A 26,488-nucleotide genomic window follows, 5' to 3' on the forward strand; every position below is an offset into this window, starting at 1 on the left:
ATGTTCTTCTTCAGGTTTATGTTCTTCTTCAGGTTCTTCTTTATCCAACATTAACAGACAATTTAAGTTTTGAAATATGTTGTAGGTATGTCACACACACAGAAAAATAGGGTGTCAAAATTGTACCTTTAGGGGTACAACAGCTTGTCGCTGGGGCAGTACCCTTAAAAGAACCAACGTTGTACCATTTTTACCACAAAAAGGTTCATAGTAGTACCTTAATTTGTACTCAAAGGTACTAATATGCACCTTTTAGGAGTAAAACAGGTACAAATATGTCCTTTTAAGGTTACTGCCCCAGCGACAAGCTAAAGGTACAATTTTGACACCCTATTTTTCTGTGTGCACTTACTATTTTTTCTAGTTGTTTAAATGTTTTTTTCCATACATACAAATATAAAGATGGATTTTAGGAAGGATTTATATTTGTGGGTCCTTGGCATAATAAATGATGTAATGCATCATTCATGCACACAAAAGACCACGGGCATTTCTAGTAGCTTAGTCAGGCAGGGCACACGACGTGGGGTCTCAACTAAATCTGAAGCTTCACACCAAACACTGGCTGACTTCAGTTCTACAGGCAATGAACTCCCATTTCTAACGCAGAACGGACATGTCCGCGAGTGATCAGAAGGTAAGTTATTCTCTTGCTTTTGAAATGATAGAAACTCTTGCTGAGTAGGCTACTGTTATCACACGAGCTAGAGTGCTGTTGTCTCATCTGTTCTAATCACAGCCTTGCTAGTGAGATAAGCTTAACAGCTCTGTAAACTAAAAAGTTAACACAGAGTTAACATTTTAGACGCAATTACTTTTGTCTAATCTCACATTCACGGGTGATGTAATGTCTCATTCCTGCTCGAAGGAAACGGTCAGTCAAACACAGGCTCTCAGTTAGTCAAACACACCAGCGTTTCCAGCGCAATATCATCCTCAGACACACACACACACCACTCCAAACTGAACTCTGCTCTACTCGAGAGAACTTTAGGAAACAGACTTGCTTTTCTACCACAATGGATATGATCGCGAGTGATCAAAAGGTAAGTTATTATCTGACCTCACTCTTAAACAATTCAACTCGCGAATGCGCGTTGAGGGTTTAACTGTACAAAATAGTGTTTCTTTTCATTGATGAATTCATAGTTGTATTGCTAACACCACTTTTAAAACTTGAGCTTTCCGTTTATAAACTGTTAAAGTGAACAGAAACGGGCTAGGCGTTTGCGCAGTAATTATTGTTTGTTTTGGCCTCCATACACTGACAAAGTGTCAAACGGATGGAGGCTTTTTTTGATTTCCCGTGTTCAGCCATAAGAAAACAATAAGTGCGCCGGTTGTTAAGTTTACATAGGAATTCATTTACACATAGTTTGGCATTAGGAAATGTAGCCTAGACGTGTTTTTGGAAGTCATTTTGCCCCCAAACGGAGCGTCCTTGCTAAAGCGAGGCGGCTGGCAACCCTGGAGCTGAGGTCCAAGATCAACTAGGAGTGATTAATCATAACACATGCTGATCTCCCTCTCTCACTTCATTTGGCAATGAACAGTTGTTCATTTCAGGAATTAATTGTCAGGCAATATTATGCCAGTATATCAAATGCAACATATTCTCAGTATTTAAAAGTCATATTCTGTCGAAAGATTCATTTCTTATTTCACGGTGAATGTTTAGGTAGGCCTAATCCAGAAAGTTATTCTCACAAAGATAGATGGGAAAATGAATAAAACTGTTATTGAAATGAATTGTAACTGAATACATTTTAAGGTTTTTAAACATAGTTATGAATAGGTTTGGATCTTTGTGGCACTTCTTGCGTAATTGTTGTGCCAGTCGCAGCCAAAATGTTGAACCCTTAGAAACAGCTTTAGAGATTGAGTGGCTCTGTCAAATCAATCACACATGTTTGATGTACAAGTGCTATATACAGACAATAGCCTACTCTACCACTATGAGGAACATTTATTGAACACTAGCCAGTGTTGGTTGGCCTGGGATACATGAATACGTACATGAATGGCATTAGGTACATCATGAATGACTGGGATATACTGTATCATCCTTTTTAATACCAGAGCTAAACTAGGGCAGCAGTTGTGTGATTAAAAAGTGTGATGACCCTCTACTCTCTGGTGGGGCTAGGAAGACCTGGGAAATGGAGGTGGACACATTTTCATACATTTTTCTTTTAAAGAGGAACAACTAATGTTGAAATGTATCATCAAAACAACTGAATTGAATGGATGCCAGAGTCCAAAAAAGACTCCAAAATGTGCATGCCTCAAGACGTATAAAAGATATCGCAATATCCGTGTACTTAACTAAATTGTTCTTTTGGCATCTTCATTTTTAAGCCCCTATATGGTCTAATCCCAGAGATATGCGGATCTCAATGTGGCTCCGTGAGTAAATTACTGATTTTCTGTGGCCGAAAACCACATGCGGCCACTTTTGATGCAGCTGCTAAAACTTAGTTTTTAAAGATGGATGTCTGAAGAAAAACATTTATACTGAAACTAAAAAATTACATTTATTGACACAAAAAAGCAATTAGCTAGTGCAATATGTTTATTTCTCTTTTGGATCTCAGAAAGGTAGATCTACAAAGCTCCAGAAGAAATCGTTTTAGGCATGTTCACTCCGAGAATGCTAACTATAACAATAAGTAACCCTGTGCAAAATATCACTGTGTTTATTATAAGCCAGCTGCCGTTATGTCTTTAAATGATTGAGCTCATTATAGTGGGATGGGTTCAGATTCGCAGTCTGTTTTATCATTCTTTAGCTGAAATTTTTTTTTTTTTGATTCCAATGATATTGTTCCTATTGCCATTATTGTAACAGACGAGGTGTCTTTTACATTTAGAATGATTATTTAAAAACTTATCTTTATTGTCATGACCCTTGGTGTGAATGTGCCTTTTTCCTTTGAATGTGATCCTGTGTCTAGTGGTGGTTGAAGGCACAGAAAGATGCCTGGATCATTGTGGCTGACTGGTACACAGCACTCACCTGAATGATAAGGAAATACCCACAGGGAACATCTTGTAGTAATCCAGGGTTTAGGAACGTACAGTGTGACATGTTGTTAGATTAATTGTTAACACTGGGTAAAGTTTGAGCAGATTTGAAACATGAAATAAGATATCCCAGGAGACCGGGGGGTGTAGAATGACCAAGACTTAATGATTTCAAGTGTAAAAAGCCCTTGAATGTTTCAAAGTTTGCGGTTATACAGGTGATTCTGGTAACTATCTGGTCCTCTTTGGTTATTTATTTATTATTATTATTATTATTATTATTATTATTATTATTATTATTATTATTATTATTATTATTATTGCAATTGCTATGTGAACAAAGCAAAAAAAAAAAAAAAAAACCTTGGCCATGATTTGAAACCATTAAATGGTCCTGAAAGAAAAAAAAGTCACATGTAGTCTTTGTGCTGAAAAGTGACCGCATTGGAAATGAATGAGAGATTATTTGCACTGTACTACACCCAAATAAAATCTGACTGAAAGCTCATTTTTTGAGATATCAACCTCAAATTTGGGACAGAACTCATTTAGATTTATGGCTTTGATTTTTCCCACAGTTTTGGAGTAAAACATATTTTGGAAAACATATTTCATAAAGATATTTTATACATATATTTAATTTAAAATATTTTTTGTTTGTTTTTTTATATCAATAAACTTAAATTTCTATAACATTAAGTTCTAGTGCCTTCTTTAAAAAGAGACCAAAGTCTGTGCTCCAAAACATTCAATATTTATGAAATGTAATTTTCAGGTATATGCTCAATTTTTATAAAATTATTAACACTACTGCATAAACATAATTGAGTGAGTACCATAAAATATTGTATTTACCCCTAAAAATACAAACTATTACATACATTTTTTTTAACAAAAATATATTACATTTTATTCAATTGAAATACAATATATAATGTTTCACCAACACACAAGCAACATTTAAAAGAGGCCATATTATGCTCTTTTTACAAAATCTTGATTTAGTTTTTTTGGTCTCCTAGAATAGGTTTCCATGCTTGAATGTTCAATAAATGCATTCTTGTTTAAATATTTTTCTTTCTGTGAGAAATCAGCAGACACTGATCAGAAGGATTCAGGTGATGACAAAAATGCTCAAACATTAATTTTACACTCTAAAATGTAAAAAGCATAAAAGATCATCTTTTAAAAAGTTGTATAAATAGCATATATTTATACAAAAATTAATGATTGCTACTACATTAAATAATCCATTAGTAAAGTTTGTATTTTTTATTTCAGTATATATTTCAGAGTCAGTGTTGTCTATTTTGAAAAGCATAATAGAGTCAACCTACTGTAAATGGCAGTGATAATACATGGCTAATATTACTTTTGTCAAAAGTATCTAACACTAATATAAGTTAAACTCCTAGTTATCCATATTTCTTATTTCTTAACCTCACATACTCTCTCAAAAGGTAAATAAACTGATCAGACTTGCACCCCAAGTACATTTCCACCACTATGTGGTGCCAGACTGATCAGTTGATTTATCTTTTGAGTGAGTTTGTGATGTTTTGATTGGTCTAACACACAGCTCACAACACGTCTTCAAACATATCTGTCATTTACAGGAGATTTTAAAGGGCTTTAACGCCATGGTTGCATGTTTTGTTGTGGTCTGTTTATCTCTGTGGGCTGTTATTTTTGTCATATTAAGCTCTGTGATGAAAGATAAGCCATCTGTATTGAGTGAGAATTATGGTCGACAGCTTGTTGTTATGGATTGTGTTTTAAGCTATGCACTTTGTTCATGGCATGTTCTTGAACGGTTTTATATGATTCACCCAGAAGGGTGCCCAAATGAACCATACTTTTCACCATCAAACAGAGTTTTGTATATTGTCTTTTTTTAAACTTGTTGTTTGATTATTTCCTCATTTTATTTAAATTTTTTGTTGGCTAGCTAGTTTGCTGAATTGGTAGTCAAGTCACCTTTATTTGTGTAGCGCTGTTTACAATGCAGATTGTTTCAAAATAGTTTCACAGTGTTAACAGGAAAATAACAGGAAAACATTTATTTTAGTGTTCATTCATGTTTATTTCATGCTTATAAATGAACTAGAAGGAAGAGATTATCAGTTCACTGAGGCGCTATATCGGTCACCACATTAAAGAGCCACAAAACGGTATTTATTGTTTAAATTTCCTAAAAATATTTGAAAGTTGAGACTTCTGTCTGACGGCGTGTTGTCTGTTAGAGGTCGACCGATAGTGGATTTTACCGAGACCGATAGCTAGGTTGGACCTCGCTTGCCGATAACCGATTAATCAACCAATAGTTTTTAAAAAGATACTAGATTAAAATATAATAATAATACATAAAATAACAGGTAAAAAAGCAGTGCTGACCTTTATTACAAGAAATTAAAAAAAGTACTGAACCATGAAAATGTGTTTTTACAGAAAATAACTAAAACATTAAAATATTACAAATAAATGTTTCTTTAGCTATAACCTAGAAACATGTGTGTAAATGTCAGGTAACAGACTGCAAATCCCATTTGTTAACAATGATGTATTTATTTAGCTAGCTTACATGAACTAAATGCATTATGTAATGTACATTTTACAGCATGTATTAATATTCGAGCAATACAATTCTACCTTAATCATTCATGTTAGTTCATAGAGCATAAAAAGGTTAACAGATAAAACTAACAATGAATAATACTTCTACAGCATTTATTAACCTTACTTAATGTTACAAATTGAATATTATTGTATTATATTAAGTGTTATCATTTCATATAAATCCAAACAGTTCGCTTTTTTAGAACACAACGGTTTTCTTATCAAAATAACAACATATGTATTGACGTCTAATGCGTTTATATTTCTGTCGGATGCATGATACAGTTTCTCACATCAAAAAAAGTTTCTCAGTTACATGGTTTTAAATGCTTGAGCTAACCGTTGCTGCTAATATTAGCGTCCTGTCAGCCTTGACGACAAAGTACATAGACTGCTGTTCTTCCCCTGCTAAAGCATCTAGTCAACAAATCAATTACTTTATAATGATTTGGCAACATGTACTGAAGTGTTCTGTATTCATACCGTTTCTCTGTTGGTGTTTTAAACGCGCATCAGATGTGTCAGCGCGCTCTGTGCAGCGTGAGCTGTGAAGGGCGGAGCCTCACGTGTTAATGTAAACAGTGGTAGTTTTTTATTTGGCCTCTAGAGGCGGTTCTCACGCTATATAATACCAGCAGACCCTTCTCAGAGCTGTAATGACAGCAGCCTATTCAGCCGCTCCCGCAACGGACGCAAACCGGAAAAACTATCGGTATTGATTTTTGCCGATATCCTATTGTTCCACCAACCAGCTATCGGTGCCGATTAATCGGCAAATCCGATGAATCGGTCGACCTCTATTGTCTGTATCCTCTTTGCTCCGCAATGTATTTTCTCTACGTGAAAATGTATGTGCTGTGAGAGCGCCATTGCTTGTCGGTAACAGTAACTAAAGGGTGACAGCATTGTTTAATAAGGTTGGCAAGCATAAGCTTCACTGAATACAGTGGATGAAAAAATCTGCCCACCCCTGTTAAAAAGCTAACTTTTGTGAAATAAAAAAATTAAACAAGATAAATCAGAGCTTTTGGATGTTTAATGTAAAATTACAACCTGTGCAATGCCACTGAAAACGTATCAGGTTACGTAAGGAATGAGACACTGTGTCGTAATATGCTATTGAGGAACGCCTCATCGTGAATGGTGTCTGAAACGCATATTAAATCAAGACAATTGTATTAGTCAGCGACAGCCTATAAAGCCGCTAGTAGCGTGACCCGGAAGTAAATAAGGGGCGCCTAGAGAACATGTCGTCCTCTTCTCGTCTGAAGGGACTGTTGTCACATGCCTGTCCTGTCTTGTGTGCACATGTGGGTTTTGTCATGTCTCCGGTCTACTGTCAACCCCGCCCTTCTTGTTATCTTATTATTGGTTAATTTGCCCCACCTGTTCTCCCTCATTATCTGCCTTGTTGGTTCCCTTTATATTTCCTTGTGTTTGTCAGTCTGTGTTGGATCCTTGTGTAATGTCTGCGTCTTCCGTCCTCCCCGTGATTCTGTTGGTTTGTTTAAGTTTATATGTTATTATTCTATTATGTGTTTTTCCCCCTCGTGGGTTTTGTTTTGAGTTTGTTTTATTTGTTATAAATAAATATATTATTTTCTGCACTTGAGTCCTCGCACCATTTTCCCTTGTCTGTCACGTCACAGACAAGGGAAAATGGTGCGAGGACTCAAGTGCAGAAAATAATATATTTATTTATAACAAATAAAACAAACTCAAAACAAAACCCACGAGGGGGAAAAACGCATAATAGAATAATAACATATAAACTTAAACAAACCAACAGAATCACGGGGAGGACGGAAGACGCAGACATTACACAAGGATCCAACACAGACTGACAAACACAAGGAGATATAAAGGGAACCAACAAGGCAGATAATGAGGGAGAACAGGTGGGGCAAATTAACCAATAATAAGATAACAAGAAGGGCGGGGTTGACAGTAGACCGGAGACATGACAAAACCCACATGTGCACACAAGACAGGACAGGCATGTGACAACTGTCCAGCCGGCATGGTTACGAGATGCAATGTCTCGTTCCCTTTTCTGAGGGAACAGAGGTTACCTACCTAACCTAAGACTGCCTTTAAATAGGAAACTTTCACTGCGTTTAATGAGGCTATTGGGGAACGAAATACATTATGTCAGTCCTCAGTGCCACTTGGGATGCTGACTTGGTCTTCTTTGTGATCTATAATATTTTGCATTATTCGCCTCTAGAAGATGCGTCCAATAAAAGGGACAGCAGAAGTGATAGTAAACAACTTACTTCTGGAGAAGACTCAGCATAGCACTTTCCTGAACCCTTACAAACAAAGGGAGATACTCAGCCGAATCCTGGATATAAAGAGCACTTCATTTTCAAAGCACTGTGGAGGCTGGGCACTCTACATAAGAGGAGTACCTCCAGCTCTAAAAGCTGATCTATTAGGGAGGTCTCACAAGAGTCCTTCAGCCTTCCGACCAGACTTGAAGAGCTAAGTACTCTAAATAACAACCCTGTCAATAAGGGGAGTACTGACTAATCTCAACTGAGTAACTATTGACCAGGCTCTGGGCTAGAATCAGGGAGGCTTCTGGGGAGCCTGCAACACAATAACTATCTGTGCAACCCCAAGGGAGCCAGAAATATCAGCTAGCAGTGCTAAGCACCCAGCTCAACCTGGGGTATCACCTTCAAGGAGGCCTGCTGAATGCCAACTGCTTGGTAGAAAGTCTATAACTGAACTTAGCCTCAGAGTCAGGCTGCTTACACAGAGCCAATAGGCCTGGAATACTTATTTACTTGGCCAGCGAGCAGTGTACTCAGCAAAAGCACTTTTGACCCTTAAAGCAAAGGGAGTACAAACCTAACGCCACTGGACAATTGAGGAGGCACTAAGCAGAGGCCTACCACTCCTGAATGTTACGGGCATCGGCCCTGGCAGTGCTTAGGCACTAAGGGAGCAGCCTAAAGTGGGAGGGAATACCTACTTTATTCAATCTGAGCCTCAATTTGTGCAGGGCAAATGAGACTCAGAGCTCTGAGAGTGAAGCACAATTACTACCAATATGACCCAGAGAAATTGGTCCAGGGAAAAGGCCTGTACAAGTTAGCACCTTAGGTCCCAGACAAGTTTGCTATCTCTTCTAAACCCTAGGGGAATGGAGGCCTCAAATAAGAGGCCAGCAATACCCAACCTTTTGGATTGCCTTGCAGTACTCCATACTACAACTTTTGATCGGTCAGATAAGTATGATTTAAACCATGTCAATACAATTCCACGAATCCCAACATAATTTTCGTGAATTCAGAAGAATGTTGTGGTCGATAGTATAAAATGCGGGACTAAGATCCAATAACACTAAAAGAGAGATACAACCATGATCTAAATTCTGACTGGAAATTCTCACAGAGACCATTTCTTTCTTAAAAAAAAAAAAAAAATAGGAGCATAGTTGTGAAGAGACTGCCTTTTCTATTATTTTTGACAGAAAGGGTAGAGTTGAGATTGGCCTGAAATTGACTAATTCTGTAGGATCAAGTTGCGTTTTTTTAAACAAATGGTTTATTAATAGCCAACTTAAAAAGTTTTCTGTACAAATCCCAATGAAAAAGATGAATTAATAATATTAATAAGAAGTTCTATCTTCTGGAAGCATCTCTTTTAGTAACACTTAGTCGGTCCAGGGTCGAGCATACATGTTGTTGATTTAGATGATTTAAAAAGTTTAGCCAATTCTTCCTCTCCTGTAGCAGTGAAATGGGTGGAATTTTCCCCTCAGTGATACTACAATGCTCTGTCTGAAGTGATACTGTAGTAGATGGCTGCATGGTTATAATTTATTTCTTAATATTATCAATCTTTCATGCAAAGAAGTTCATAAAGTCATGAATACTATGCTGTTTGCAAACATAAGAATGTAAGTTTTATTTCTTGTTAATTTAGCTACTGTATCAAATAAATACATAGGGTTGTGTTTGTTTTCTTCTAAGAGAGTCAAAAATAAGCAGATCTAGCAGTTTTAAGGGCCTTTCTGTGTTTAATTATGCTCTCTTTTCACAAAATGAGAAAAACCTCCAGTTTTGTTTGCTTCCAGCTGCACTCCATTTTCACGGCTGCTGTTTTAAGTTGTACCACGGTGTACCATGTTGGACTATTTTCTTTAATCTCTTTAAGTGCAGAGGAGCAACTGTGTCTAAAGTGCTGGAAAAGAGAGAGTCGATAGTTTCTGTTGCAACATCAAATTCCTCTAAGCTATCTGGGATATGGAACTGATGAGGAACATTATTTACAACGCAGTCTTTAGTGACAGTGATGATTGTCCTGCAATATTTGAAGCGAGGGGATGGCTTTGTAGCCTTTGCTAAATTAAGTATACATGATACTAGTTAATGTTCTGAGATGTCATCGCTCTGCTGTAGAATTTCAACAATATCAACATATTATTCCAATATGACAATATTAAGTCTAAAGTATGATTACGGCGATGTGTTAGTCCTGACACGTATTGCCTAACTCCAATAGAGTTTAGAATGTCTCTAAATGACAATCCCAATTCTTTTTCATTGTCTACGTGGATATTAGAGTCACCCAATTAGGACTTTATCTGCAGCCAGCCAGTAATAACTCTGATAGAAAATCACCAAATTATTTGGTAAAGTCTGCATGGTGCCCTGGTGGCCAGCATACAGTAGTCAGCATTGTATGTCTGTAAGCCTGCACAATGTCTAACAGAATTTATCATTTACACTACATAGCGTTACATAAAGCACCACAACTTTAAAATAATTATATTTGAATTGTCTGACTATCACCAGACTAAGCTCAATTTAAAATTTAAAATTGGTCTGGGGAGTCTCCTCTGTATTTTCTACTACACAAGAGGCATTATAGACAAGCATAATTCAAATGACTCCGTATGCAATTAGATAGTATTTCAACAAATCAAACAACAAGAGCTTTGATCAACGTGTAACGACCCATCGCTTCTCTATCCGTCATCATGTTAAACCTGCCAATAGTGTGCCAGGTGGATAAGCCAGTCTGTGATTGGTTCCCGCAAAAGTGTAACAGAAGCAGAAGAAATTAATGTACAGTTTTCCAGACTGAGTTGCCGGGCGAATCAAATTGCTGGCAGATCAGGCTGGGTTTATCCAGTCTAAGACTTCTGAGTAATACTGAAGATATTATTATAAATGACAGCAACATCTACCCCTTTACCTTTCAGACGTGGCTCGTGTTTACAACAATAATCTTGGGGGGTGCACTCATTTAAAGTAATGTAGTCGTCAGGTTTTAGCCAGGTTTCTGTCAAACAACACATCTAGGTTATGATTTAAAATCATATCATTAACAGTAGGCGCTTTTGAGGAAATGGATATTCAGCAGGCCAAGCTTTATCATTTGTTAGATGAACAAATGATAAAGCTCAGCCTGCTGAATATCCATTTCCTCAAAAGCGCCTACTGTTAATGATTTTAATGATTCTTTATATCAACATACAGAATAACTGACCTCCAAAAATGGACGCAGTTGCCCTCCTGCATCTCCGCCAAGGCCATGAATCCATTGAGGAATATGTGGAGAAGTTTTTGGAGCTTTTTTTTACTGTTTGGACTTTAATGATGTGGCTTTAAAGGAATTTTTTTGTAACGGGTTAACTGAACCTCTTCGTTCAAGGATGCCTGGGGAAAGAACAAATTGTTCTCTGGCCCAGTTTATAGACTGCGTTATTGTTATGTGGCTCAGCATTTACTGTGGGAACGGTGGATGAGCTCCACTACCCCACAGCACCCTCTAAACCTGAGCTTGTTCAAGCACCGACTGTCATGTCAGGATTTGTTCACGCCATGTCTGCCACATCTCCGGCCACACCAGGCGACGTCCATGCTCCAGCCCATGAGCCTTCTCTGGCTCCAGCCCAAGTCAGCAGCAAGAGGCACATCGAGGCCATGCCGCCGGGGCCCCCTGAACTGTGCCTCTACCGCCATGGCCCCTTGAACTGCCTCTACCGCCATGGTCCCTTGAACTGCCCCAGGTCCGCCCACGCCGCAGGGTCCAGGTCCGCCCATGCTCTCACCATCCCTCCCCCAAGTCCGCCCCCCCAAGACTTTTTTTGATGTTTTGATTATGTATGGCCGTCAGGGGCCGCCCATAGAGGGGGGGATCTGTCACAGGGTGTTTTGGTGTTGGTTTCATGTTTTTAGGTTTTCATGTTCACTGTCATGTTGCTATGTACTTCCTGGTTGTCATGTGGTCTATTGTCATGTGATTCCATGCCCTCATGCATTCCTGCCTCGTGTTCCTGTGTCTTGTTTTAATTGGTTTATGGGTTTATCATTGTTCACAGGTGTCCCTCGTTTTGTCATTAGCCCTTGTGTATTTAAGCCCTCATGTTTGTCATAGTATTTATAAGTTACTGCATGTGTAACCCGCTGTCGGTGAGTGTTAGTTAAAGTCTGTTTATGTCAAGCCAAGTTTATTCAAGTCAAGTTTTTGTTCCATGTTTTGCTTTTGATTCATGTTAAATGTCAATAAACAGCACTTGGGTTCTCAACCTCGCCTCTCCAGCGGATCAAATGTTACAGTATGCTAGTGATGGCCAAATGAGGCTTCCTGAACCACTGAGGCTTTCCAGCCCATTGCTTCACCAAAAGGTTCATTTACCTGAAGCCTCATGAAACAGTGTGCTCCCTAGTGACACCTGCTGTGCAAAGCAATGCATCGCACACAAATCTATTCATCCTGAGCAACCAAATTGTCATAGTATGGGCACACCCTTTTTCTATTGCCTGTGTATTAATAAAGTATTTTACTCTGCCTGTATTAACCTATGCACACACAACTCACACAAACACACAACTTTGTGTTCAACTATTCAGTAGTTCTTTGGGTTAGTGATGACAGTGAATGCCCAGAATGATTGTAAATAAATTATTGTGAGTGCTGTGCTTATGGGACTGGAATTGTGGAACAGCAAACTGCAACAGGGATGGGAAAATATTTCCCTAATACAGTCTAGTCTTATAATAATATTATTAATAATAATAATAGCAATAATATATATAATAATAACACTAGGCCTACTACTAAAATATGAGGCGCCGTACAAGCCATAATTCATTCTGGTACTCTCACACACATACATTCTCATACATTTCACATACATTATATATATATATATATATATATATATATATATATATATATATATATATATATATATATATATATATATATATATATAGTCTGCTCTCACACACATACAATATAGGATATATATATATATATATATATATATATATATATTATATATATATATATTATAATTACGTAGTATAGGTATTACAACTAGGCTAATTTACTCTAATAATCTACTGTAACTGAACTATGTATAATTTACTCTAATAATCTACTTAACTAAGTATAATGTAATATAATATATAATACAGCTATGATATATGATATCGCTACTACATACAACCAACACCTCAACACCAATGCAAATGCCTACTGCAAACCCCACAAGAGCCGCGAGGTTTCGAACCACTTTTATCCGAAAGCGATCCTCAGAATGAAGCAATGACGTATTCAACACAAAACGAGGCCTCGTTTGTCATGGTCACGTGATTTTCACGGAAACGATACAAGCCTCGAATCGGGGCTTCATCTGGAACGCCCCTTTTTGCTCGACACAAGCTCCGGAGCCTCGCTTCAGATGTCCCATCACTACAGTATGCTGATTTACAGTAATTATTGCTTTGACATGACTACTGAAACTCAGATATGACTCAAATCACACCAAGATTCTTGACTTGTTTTTTTTTTGTTATTAGACCCTTTGCCTCAAGATATGCGTTCACCTTGAGAATTTCATCTTTGTTTCCAGATGTAGTGGTTTCAGTTTGGTCTTTGTTTAACTGAAGATAGTTTTGGCACATCCAGTTGTTAACTTCATCAATGCATTTTATGAAGTTAACAATATTTAGTGAAGCCTTCACTAAATATTTTCACTTAAATAATTACCAAATTAAGATGAAAATACAATAAATCCATTTGAAGCTTTGAAGAACTGGAATTGTTTTTTTTTGTTACATGTCTAAGTGATGTGGGGTTAGTCTGGAGCACAGCCAGTTGACAGAAAACACCCTCTCAAGCCTTGTTTACACTTTCGTGCCTCAGGGAAAAGACCCTGATCCAAGTCCTTCTGCAGATTTGCCATTGTGCATAGAGCAGCACCAGCCTGACCCACTGCCACGGATGCCCAGCGTTTGTATTGTGACACTCGTGCAGCGACTCACTCATTATATTGAACAGACACGTTCAGTTTTTAATTGTAGTGTCTGTTCTCCAACTCAGTCACAGTGATTCAGTAGCGGTGGCTTTGGGAATGGCTTCACCGGGCAGTGAAGCATTCTGGGAATTGTAGTCTTTCATCCCCATAAGACAAAAATAAATTTTCTGTCTTTTCTCAGTCTAGAAGGCACCAAATTTAAAAATAATGTTTACTACGTTAATGACCCAGTTTAAATACAAATTCAAATTCCCAGCGCTTAAGTACCCCTTTAAGGGGCTTAGAAGGCAGGGCTGGAGTTATCAGTGTTGGGTTGATGCCTCCCCAGGAGTGAGAGCAGCACTGAGAGAGTTTGCGAAAGTCTCATCAATTGGGGGCATCGACACGCACTCCCCTAGACATCAGCATAGTGGCTATGGATGTAAGCTAAATAGGGGTTTTCCATGCCTTCTCAATCTCAGTATGCAGACCGGGAAGAAATGAAAGGCTCACTGGAGCCGGGGGTTTAAAACCGGAAAGGAATCATTTGTCAAGCCTGCCACAAGCGGTTCCGTCCCTCACACACTCCCCAGACAGCTGGATCCTCGCTAGAGCGCAATCCATAACCCCCAACAACTCTACATACGCAGGGCAGGGAGGCTGTGAAGGTTTAAATGGCTCTTTTTCATCTTCAGCAGCCATCTTTTGCGCTCCTTGGCTGGGTGGCAGCAGAGCACTCGCTGCTGGATCAGAGGACGTAAGAGAAACTACATCCTCATCCAGCTCTTCAGCTGCTGAGGTTGTGCTTTGCAGTATACCAGCTTATACTGAAAACGTTTATTGTTGTTATGATATGAATTTTGATTATACCGCAATACTGGTATATGTCGCTTAACAACATGGCACAGCGACACGTGCTTGAGAGGGGTCCCATTTAACTGACATCGCCCCCTAAACCCTCATTCACCATTCTCTACGTTATTCACTAATATAGTTCACTTAAAGGAGTGAATGAAAATGAGTGTGTTTAGAACAGGAATTTGCTGGAAACCAGTTTTTAAACTGAGTCAGGCCTGTTTAAATTGAACCTTAAATGTTACTTTTTTAACTTTCCTGTATAATAAATGAAATTAAATTAAATGAAATGAGTGAATTCGGACAGCCATTGTGTGTACATCGGCTGTACACTCGTTATTGCGGTGCAATGTGGGATTGAATAAGTGCACTCAGTAATGTCCATTATGGTTTTGGTCACCACTACAAATGGCTGTACCCTCAAATAATGCCATATTTGAGGTTTTAGGGGCCGATTTCGGATTCAGCCCTTAATTACAGCGTAGACTTCAAACAACCTGTGGCGTGTGAAAGAGAAACAGTTTCTGCGCGGAGCGCCGTGATGAGATTAACAATGCTCACCACATGGATCATATAGCACAAATATAGGCCGAGCGCGCATTTAAGTTTATTATGGACATGTTTCATATACTATGCATAATACTATGCTCTAAACACGAACCAGCAGTGTGTATGCGCACATATTTCATCATGTCTTCTTCATATGAAATGTATGCAAACAAGGACACTACTGCAGCTGTAGACTACCTGATCACTTTCACGATGACATGATAGATTATTCTGCTACTTGGAAGACAAAGCCCTGTCCCATATTGCACCCTAAAACATCATGGTCTTCCTCTGAGTCCGCATTTTCACAACGTAATGCCACTTTGACTGCCAGGTAGAAGTTCTCTGCGTAGCTCGCAAAGTTCCGGTTTTAGCTGAAGTGCACATCGAAGGCGCATAGCAGGCCCCCTTATTTAAGCCTAAATGACGAATGGGACGCGCTACGGTCTTGTGGACTTAACGGACCCGCGCACGCAATGACCATTGTAAGTCCACAAGTGCCATTTGGGACTTTGGGGCCAATGATGTAAGTTAATAAATAGACTGACAATTCAAAGAAGAATGGGCAAAAAAGTTACAGCTTTATTGTTTCTGTGTTAAACTAATGTGTGTCATTTGTTCAGACTGCTCTTAAATGTATTGCAAATATTCTTAGACCTTTTAAATCTTCTTCCGCGTTTCTCCCTCGTTATGAGAGATTGTTGGTATAGCTATTAGATTTTTAAAATGCTTAAGGTGCCCTTTTTTCTGTCCATGGTCATATTTTATATGATATTATACTACAGGGCCGTTGAATGCGTGAATCTGATTGGGTGATGAACATTCTGAGGCGTGCAATTATTTTCTGGGAAACGCACAGCAAACGTAGTTCCAGGCAGCTCTCTCGACCGCATTACAGTTCTACCAGAAAGACTCGGGAGAAATATATTGACAATAGTGCATTTATTACCAGCTCAGGAAGCTGATAGTGTACAGAGTCATTTGACGTAGGCCCCGTCCGAAGAGCATAATCCGAGGGTCTCGGATCTGCAATTCCTGCCCGAAGACGAGGGCAGGGGCGCAGCCGACCCCCCCCCCCGGCAGGGTATGGACAGGGCCATCCTGGTGGTAGTGGGGACGATTGGGGGTAATCGTCGCTTCAGTATCTGCGAACTCAAACATGTGTAAGTACAGAGCCTTTATACCGTGAGCATAAGAATATCATTGGATTAGAGTGAAGGCATTACATGACGTAGTAATTGTGTCTTCCCAGCAGAACTTATGCTAAAGGTTTCATTTCCATATCACTTCGCATAGTTAAATGTATTAACTGAAACTCACAGGACAAAGTTTAGAGACACACAGAGGTAGCCTAATTCACACAAGCTCTTTCTCTCTCTCTCTCTCTCTCTCTCTCTCTCTCTCTCTCTCTCTCTCTCTCTCTAATAACTTCATTAATAACTGCAGTAAAATCGATGGCTCAAGCTTCTGCTACCAGCTTTAAAATGACTTTTCGGAACTAGCAAATTAATGGATGAGACGCAAATAGTCCTACTCACAATAGTGATTTAAAGGGATAGTTCACTTTAAAATGAAAATTCTGTCATCATTTACTCACCCTCAAGTTTTTTCAAACTTGTACGAATTTCTTTCTTCAGCTGAACACAAGGGAAGATATTTTGAAGAATGTCAGTAACCAAACAGTTAACTGGAGCCTTTGACTTCCATAGTATTTTTTTTTCCTATTATGGAAGTCAAAGGCTCCAGTTAACTGTTTGGTTACTGACATTCTTCAAAATATCTTCCCTTGTGTTCAGCTGAAGAAAGAAATTCATACAGGCTTGAAACAACTTGAGGGTGAGTAAAGGATGACAGAATTTTCATTTTAAAGGTCCCATTCTTTGCGTGTTTTTGAAGCTTTGATTGTGTTTACAGTGTGTAATATAACGAGTACATGTTTCGCGTGTAAAAAAACACAGTATTTTTCACACAATTGACTTATCTGTATACCGGTGTTTCCTCTGTCCTAAAAACGGCCTGATGATTTCCTTGTTCTATGAAGTCCCTCCTTCAGAAACACGTAACGAGTTCTGATTAGGCCAGCGCTTCCCGCGCTGTGATTGGACAGCAGCTTAGCGCACGTTGCCCAGAAAGGTCCCGCCTCTTATCATAACGGGGAGATACGCGCGCTCAATGTTATTGCAAAAATGTCTATATTGCCTTTTCAATTTGAGCCGGAATCAGACCCGGAGAATATCGAAGAGGATCGATTACAACCTGCTCAGGAAAGACTTTTGCTGGATGTTTCAGAATGGTAAGCTGTCTATTCAGTAGTTTAAACTGATCATTACAAACACCAACAATCGATGGTGTCTGAATGAATTACTACACTTTTACATGCTAAGTTGTTCGGATTAGTTTCAATGACCATCTAACGTTAGTTAACAAAGCTAAACAGCGTTGCACTTTGTGTAATGAGTTACATAAACTGTTAAACGGACCAACTTAAATAATAAAATACACTTACCGGATGTGCACCATAAACAACAAAGAGGGAACTGCGTCGTCTTTTAAGAATAATCTTTCTGCGAATCCGGCATTAAACTGATTGAGATTGAGGAAGCAGTCCTCAGCAAAATGTGCTGCACATAGTTTTAAATTGGGATTATAATTTTCCGGAACCGAGTTAACCATAAACTGTAGCCATTGATCTCTACGTACAGCGTCCGTGGGAAGGCCAAACAAAGGTGATTTGACTCCGGGATGAAAATAACAGCGTTTCAATGGCATGGCGACAAACATACTCTACAAAAACAACGCTTCCTATTCTCGACCTGCGAGAGCAAAAAGACCACGCCCCCTATTTTGCGTGTTCTTGTGGGCGGAGGGTTCGTCAACAAACGGTTCTAGTGACGTCATTACAGCAGGAAGTTCAGCGGTGTAGCCCAAACCGGCCGTTCGCTGTAGGCTTTGAAAGGGAACTTCTGTTAAATAAAATATCTCTCTTGGCATTGAACTTTGAGCTTTATAATTTTACAGGTATTATTTATGCTCTAACAGCAACATTACACACTAACTAAAGTTTGAAAGATGGAATCGCAAAGAATGGGACCTTTAAAGTAAACTATGCCTTTAAGTACAAAAAACGGACGAATCCCTTTAAGTATATCATCTGATCGATGTCTTGAGGTAAGGCAATCGTAGTATACGCTCCGCTTCGCGTGGTGACCGCATCACCACCTATAGTGTGCATTATTTTTCTAATAATTTAACGGCCCGTCATCAATTTTTCCTTATGTAAAATAGGGCATTCTAGTCAAACTACTGCAGTATTTCCTCTCTCAATCATTAGAAAATGTGATTAACACCCGGTCATGCATAGCAGGAAAAAATATACTGCAAACCGGTTGTTGCGGACTGTATTTGTATATAGGTAGTCGAATGCTCATCCACTATGTGGCTCCGGTAAGACACTATGTGTGACAGGAGACAGGGAACTGTTTAACTCTTTAATGTTTTGGCCACATGCATTGTCATCATCCAGTTATATTCAGTCTCGTGATATATACAAAAGGTATTAAATGTGGTCTTTATTCAATCACGCACATTAACACCTATAGAAATGGCTGAGCAAATGGCTGGTAAAAGTGAAAGTAAACATGATAGCCGAATAGCGGAACCTAACGCCACCTAGTGGCATACGCAATAAGATGTTTCATAATAAAAGTCTTTCCCGTATACTTATATAGAGAATTTATAACACCCGTATAATTTTGAAAAATCCTGTGATATAGATTTTTGGTCATACCGCCCAGCACTACGCACAGAGAATCACACCTCTCTCAAACTCAACAAGCTCCATCTGAGTCCCCCATGATCTGAGCCTTAGCATGAGCGGGACCAGAGCCTCTGGGCCCAGATGGCTGTCCCTCTTGCCTCGAGAAGAGGGACAAATGAGAGCCCGAGCGTTCTCAATGGAAACCGCTCACAATTCACACAAACAGCTCCCTCAATGTTCCTCGCCCAAACATTGTAACAAACAAGCTGTGTGTGTCATCAAGTGTCAAATATCTAGGACACAGATCCATACACTTCTTGAAAAGTTTGTCACTTGCCATGGTACCTTCACTATTTTGACGATTGTGCTTCAAACAAACGGTCCCTGAAGACGAAAAGAGGATGTTCTCTAGGCACCCCTTCAATACACTATATTGCCTAAAGTTATGGGACACCTGCCTTTACATGCAAATGAGCTTTAATGACAGCCCATATTTTATCAGTAGTGTTTAATATGGAGTTGGCCCACCCTTTGCAGCTATAACAGCTTCAACTCTTCTGAGAAGGTTTTCCACAAGGTTTAAGAGTGTGTTTATGGGAATCTTTGACCATTTTCTAGAAGTGCAATTGTGAGGTCAGGCACTGATGTTGGACGAGAAGGCCTGGCTCGCAGTCTCTGCTCAAATTCATCCCAAAGCTGTTCTATCGGGTTAAGGTGAAGGCCAGTCAAGTTCCTCCACACCAAACTTGCTTATCCATATCTTTATGGACCGACACTTCGTGTTCAGTTGCTCACAGGAATGGGCCATCCCCAAACTGTTCCCAAAAAAGTGGGAGCATAAAATAGTCCAAAATGTCTTGGTATGCTGAAGCATTAAGAACTGGAATTAAATGGCCAAGCCCAACCCCTGAAAAAACAACCCCACACCATAATTCCCCCTCCACCAAACTTTACACGTTGAACTATGAGGTCAGGCAAGTCCCGTTCTCCTGGCAACCATCAAACACAGACTCGTCCATTTGATTGCTAGACAGAGAAGTGTGATTGGTCACTCAGAGAACACGTCTCACTGCTCTAGAGTCCAGTGGCGGCTGCTTTACTCCACTGCATCCCACGCTTTGCATTGCACTTGGGGATGTAAGGTTTGAATACAGCTTTTGAAACCCATTTCATGAAGATCTCTACATGCTGTTCTTGAGCTAATCTGCAGTCCACACAGAGTTTAGAGGTCTGTAGCTATTGACTCTGCTGAAAGTTGGCGACTTGTGCGCATTGTGCACCTCAGCATGCACTGACCCCGCTCTGTGATTGTACATGGCCTACCACTTCATGGCTGAGGTATTGCTTACACTTGGTTTTAATACTGTAAGGCTGGAAAAACCTAGTAGATGCCGAAATGTCTAATCGCTCTGAGAAAACAAAGGAAATTAGCATCTGAACTCATTCATACAGTTAGAGTCTCTGTCCGAGACGACATCACACTGAGTGAACCATCTATGAATGACTCTAATTTACATGCCTTTCCTTTCACATGAAACTTCCCCCAAACTCCTGCTGCCCCTCATATTGAGATCACCTGAAATGCACCACAATGTCAAATGTCAATCCTCACGATACAGTATTATATGTGTTTGATATCATTTGAAATGTCTCAGTGCGACTGGTACAAATATCTCAACTCCACAGAAGTAAACTAGAACATCATAAATGTTTTAAGAAAGATATCTTTCCTTGGTGTATGGTGGGTGTGGCCTTCAGCCATTTGGCCTCTCTCCTAATCAAGTCTATAGGACCTGATCAATCCAAATTCCTATTGTGAACTGGTGTTTCCATTTGAAAGAGTTTCAAATGGTTCTGGGTATGCATCTGGTTCTGGGTATTTAAGGAAATGTTGCAAGGAGCTCAGGGCTCGATACTGTAGTCAGGTCAGCCCGTAATGCTTGAAGTTTTAACCCATGCAGCATTATGTAACCTTGATAAGTCAGGTATACATCTCATTCTTTACTTCAGAGTATTTGATGTGAAGTATACCTTTGAATTGATTATGTAATTGGCGTTATACATTTACCTGACTGTTAATAAATTGTTACACTTTGATTGGTTCTGACTTGCTCTGGAATTATTCAGGTTATGAACGGACATAATTTCAACAAAGGATTAAACGGAATAAATAAATGTGTACGTAAACTATTAAATATAAATGACCAAATAACCAATTGGCATTCTAACCTAAATTCTAAATTATGATTAAATGGAGTCAGATTAAGAAGAATTGGAATAAATCACATCCCCGCTGAAAAGACCGAACGCGCAGCGACCTTCACCCGTCGATCGTTAGCCTCCATTGGGACGATTTGGGCGGCCTTACAATACCACTAACAAACAGGTGACCGTGGAATATTTAGAAGTAAAGAAATTTCACAAATGGACAGACGGGTGGCAAACGATCAAGAGATCACGCTAGAATTACTGAGCTCCTAAGAGTGACCCATTCTTTTACAAATGTTTGTGGAAGCGATGTCTAGATGCTTTATTTTATATCCCTTTAAATTCAAGTGTTCCAGTCACTTCCATGTCCACTTTCACTTTTATGATTTGGAGGGGCATCTGAATACTTTTGGCAATATAGTGTACTTCCATGTCACGCTAGTACTGACGTCATAGGCTGTCGCCGGCCAGCATTATTGCTGTGATTTGATATACATTTCAGAAACTGGTCATGTTGAGGCGTTCCCTAATAGAGTAAATTGACGCAGTGCGTATTCCTTTTTAAATGGGAACCAAAGTGACATTTTAGAGAAATAACTAACTGCATAAAGGAGAACTACTTAGACCCTTTCATTTACAACACTTTTGGAACATCTTGACTTGAAATTAAACAATATTGAAATATTATTTCTGATCCTAATACGATTTATATTTGTTTAATTTTTTACATCACACAAAAAAAAAATTAACAGGGCTGTGAAGATGTTTTATATCCACTGTATGTTTTGCATATTTTTTAACAATTTCAATACACATGCTGAAGGAGTGAGAGTAACGACTTAGTTTGCTTTGTTTCTTTGGGCAGTTCCAACCAGCCCAGCATGGGGTAAGACCATTTGTTTGGCTGACCGATGGAAAATTGGGGAAGGTTTGAGTAATCATGCTTGAAAACATTGTTCCGTCTAATGGCTCAGAAATTACACAATTATCTCGTCTTTCTTTCTCTTTTTTTTTGTGCAAATTAAATTACAATAAAAATGTATCTTAACCTCAGAATAATTTACGGCTTCAGTGTCAGAATTGTAATGAATTTGTGTTTCGTAAGATGTCTCTGCAGTGAGTAAAGTGCTTCTCTGTGAATAACTGCTATTCTCTAAATACTTCCCCCCTCCCTCTCCTTTTTTTCCAGATGTTGGTGGGGCCACTGCCAGCAGGAAAGGGTGCAGCATGTCTGACATGTAAAGGGATCTGCTCTGGATTCCAGCCACATTCCTGGAGGTAATTTGTTCTCTTGACTGAAGACGAAAAAAGAGAGGAATGGACTTCCACGCCTGCCTCATTTCTCTAGATGTGTATGTGGAATACTGGATTAACTGTATGTGTGTGTGAACTGTGCGTGCTTCTGTGTGAATTTCCATGGGCTCAATGTCCCAACTGACATCGAGGTTTGGTGTTTGGTATATTAATGTGTCTAAATTAATTATATGATAATTATATGTTGCCGAAGAATTGGTGGCAGAAGTGGCGGTGGCAAAAGTAAGGCAGGCTCATTTTTCTACATGGTCCAGAACAGTGGTTCCCAAATCTGTCCTGGAGGACCCCCAGCACTGCACATTTTGGCCCTGTCCCAAATGGCACACTTTATGTGCACTTTCGGTCTTGTGGACTTACAATGGCCATTGCGTGCGCGTGTCCGTTAAGTCCACAAGACTGTACCGTGTCCCATTCGTCATTTAAGCTTAAAGAAGGGTGCTCGTGAGTTTTAAAATGAGATAATAAACTCATATTTCTGGTTAGTCAAACATAGCTCGCCCTCGATGCGCACTTCAGCTGAGCCCGATAGTTCACGAGCTACGCAGAGGACTAACTCAGCAGTCAAAGCGGCATTACATTGTGAAAGTGCGGACTCAGAGGAAGACCGCGAGGGTTTAGGGTGCCATTTGGGCACCTTTGTATGTCTCCCTCATTAAACACACCCATTTCATGTCTTACAGTCTCTACTAATGAGCTGATAATTTGATCTGATGAGGAAAACTTGCTAAATGTGCAGTGGTAGAGGCCCTTGAGGACAGGTTTGGGAAACACTTGTCCAAAAACAAAAAAACAAAAATTGGTATTGTTGCAGAAGAATTAAATACACATTTATGAGTTAAATGTTGAATTGAGTGTTTATATCCGTCCTTCGGATGAGACGTTAAACCGAGGTCCTGACTCTCTGTGGTCATTAAAAATCCCATGGCACTTCTCGTAAAGAGTAGGGGTATAACCCCGGTGTCCTGGCCAAATTTCCTCGATTGGCCCTTACCAATCATGGCCTCCTAATAATCCCCATCCACTGAATTGGCTCTATCAGCCTCTCTCCTCTCCACCTATCGCTGGTGTGTGGTGAGCGCACTGGCGCCGTTGTACTGTGGCTGCCGTCGCATCATCCAAGTGGAGCTGCACACTGGTGGTGGTTGAGGAGAGACCCCTGTGTACAGTAGTACATATGAAAGCGCAATATAAATGCCTCATTCATCCATTCATTCATTCATTCATTCATTCATTCATTCATTCATTCATTCATTCATTCATTCATTCATTCATTCATTCCTTCCTTCCTTCCTTCCTTATATTGGGGTTTATGTTTTCAACTGAATGTTTGATGAGGCACTGATAAGCAGTGTTGGGTTACTCTAAAAAAGTAATTTATTACTAGTTACTAATTACATCTTCAATAGTGTCATTAGAATACTGTACAAATTACTCTCTCCAAAAAGTATTTAATTACTTATTAATAATTACTTTTTAATTACTTTCTAAATCCTATATCAACCTCGAGTTAAGCAATTCAAGGTTAGACATGAAACAGCTCGTTTAATTCATTCAAATACATAAAATAAAACTACATAAATTACTCTTATTAACTGACCAAAGTATTACAAATGTGAGAAGGGTAAAAACATGGATTTTAAAGTTAGACTTTAAATTTTGATGTTAAGTCCACTATTGTATTATGTATAATTATATTTAGTATTTAGTTCAATTACATTAGAAGTAACTGTAATTAAATTACAGAAAAAATAAGAGTAATCCCTCACTTTACTTTTTAAAGGGAAAATTACAGTAACTATTTACACCCAACACTGCTGATAAGCCATGTAAGTATACTTGCTCTCTGCTGATAAGCTGATAAGTACAGTGCCTAATAAAGTATAATCTAATCTTGATTTCTGCAGAAAAGCTTGCATACAGTGCCACTGCAGTCAGGAGGAGCATTTGTCCAGCTCCGACTGCGAAGACGACCGCAAGGTGGGAAGATTGCTGACAGAGTCCCGCTATGCTCATCTCACAACTAAGGTTAAGGGTGGAGACGGCATGAGGGTCTATAAACGCAACCGCATGATTGTCACCAACCCAGTGGTCTCCCGCAAAGACCCAACATTCAACACAGTCACCTATGACTGGGTCCCACCAGGCCTCACCCAGAAACTGGTAAGAGAACCACCAAAACAAATGAATGTATCCTAAATATTTATTTCTGACAGAACCGCTTTGGCAATTACTTTGGGTTTATTGAAACAAGTTATCTTTGGCAGTATTGCGGGTTATTGCTCCATAATTAACAGAACAATAATTAAGAGCTTTAGCATTAATTCATCAGCTTGAGTGATATACAGACGATTAAGACACTTTGGTAATGTCTTTAAAGCAAAACAGTGGTAACGTACAGTCGTGCAGTGAATCACGGGACGTCTAACCTGTAGCTTAACTATGAGGATGAGTGTCTCTCGGCAGTTCGGTCCATAACAGCTAGGACTTGATGAAGGAAAAAAAAAGAAGACGACAGCCAAAAGGTGCATAGTAATGGGAGGGAGGGTTCGAGCAGTTTGAGCATACTTCCCGAGCAGTAATGCCATGGATGTATAACTAAGTTCCAGGTTCAGTTGGAAAATATTCCTGGTGGTGTTGGTGTGTAGTTATTGAAAGTTAAATTTTACCAGCCACTAAACTGTTTAAGCCCTGATCCACAAAGTGTGCATTAGTTTTTGCCATGTAAGGATTTGGAATTACCATAAAATCTGAATCTTTAACTTTTTTAGGCAACGGCACACCAGTATATTTCCACAGTCCATCTCCTGAAAACCAGGAAAGACGTTTTGTGATTTAAGTTCATACAGAAGAGGGTTAGGGCCAAGTAATAAAAAAATAAATAAAACATCTTGAGATTAAAGTCATTATAATGGAAGACTAAACTCGTTAGATTTGGAGAATTTTGAAGATTAAAATCATTAAAGGGGGGGTGAAACACTCAGTTTCAGTCAGTGTCATGTCAATCTTGAGTACCTATAGAGTAGCATTGCATCCTGCATATCTCCGAAAAGTCTTTATTTTTTTTAATAATTATATAAGAAAGATGCGCTGTTCCGAGTCTTTCCAAAAAAAGCCGAGCGGGTGGGGGCGTGTCGTGTGAGCGGAGCTAAATAATGACGTGTGCTCGCTGCTGCTATGTTGAGTCGAGCTGTGTCATCCCTAACAGCGGGAAAAAAACTTTATTCAAAATAAAAATATGGCTTTTAATCAGATACAGCCATACATCTATGATCCGGAATCAGACCCAGAGGCTGCAGTTGAACAGGAGCAGCAGCAAAAACGACTAGAGCAGGACGTCTCTATGTGGTACAAGTTATACACTAACTATATAATATGCTTAGCGGCTTGTGTTATTTACATATTTATACTTGAATTATATCGTCGTATTTTTGTCTTTGAAGGTGTACATGTGGGAAGTGCAGTTGTGCACGTGTGTTTGTGTGTTTACGCGTGGTTTGTGTAGACAGTAAGCGGACTAAAAAAAACACAGACATTTGAAGCAGTCTCACTCACCCTTCTAACGTTGGGACTAGTCCATCCTTCAGCATTAGGCGATTGGGAAAATCCGGCGTCAAGCTGGGCCTTGTTTATGAAACAGTTGGCACCGAAATGCAGCGAACAGATATAAACATTCGCGCAACTCAGTTGCTGATCCGGAAAAGCAAATTACATCCACTGTTGCCTTAACGCGGGGTTTTTGGCGAATCTGTGCAGGACTGTCTTGGTCTGGCAACCAAAAACGCCATTTTTATGTGACATTGTTATGTGCACATCACCTGTTTAGCATCCTACAAGCCAGCGCTTTGATGGGCGTAGGCTGTTGCTTTCGCTCTCTCCCTCTCTCTCTCTCACGCGCCTCCGGT

The 26,488-nt window shown here is 39.3% G+C and overlaps 1 protein-coding gene across 1 annotated transcript in view; it reads left to right on the forward strand.

Moving 5' to 3' along the window:
* The first annotated feature begins 752 nt into the window (after nt 1-752).
* The window catches only part of lmcd1 (LIM and cysteine-rich domains 1), a 71,907-nt gene continuing 46,171 nt past the window's right edge, over nt 753-26,488 (forward strand). Inside the window, 3 exon segments of the mRNA XM_067416354.1 lie at nt 753-1,046; nt 22,462-22,550; nt 24,491-24,746. Of these exon segments, the coding sequence (XP_067272455.1) occupies nt 1,020-1,046; nt 22,462-22,550; nt 24,491-24,746 (372 nt within the window). The 5' untranslated portion in view covers nt 753-1,019.

This window comes from Pseudorasbora parva, chromosome 14, assembly GCF_024679245.1.
Source record: "Pseudorasbora parva isolate DD20220531a chromosome 14, ASM2467924v1, whole genome shotgun sequence".
Taxonomy (NCBI): Eukaryota; Metazoa; Chordata; class Actinopteri; order Cypriniformes; family Gobionidae; genus Pseudorasbora; species Pseudorasbora parva.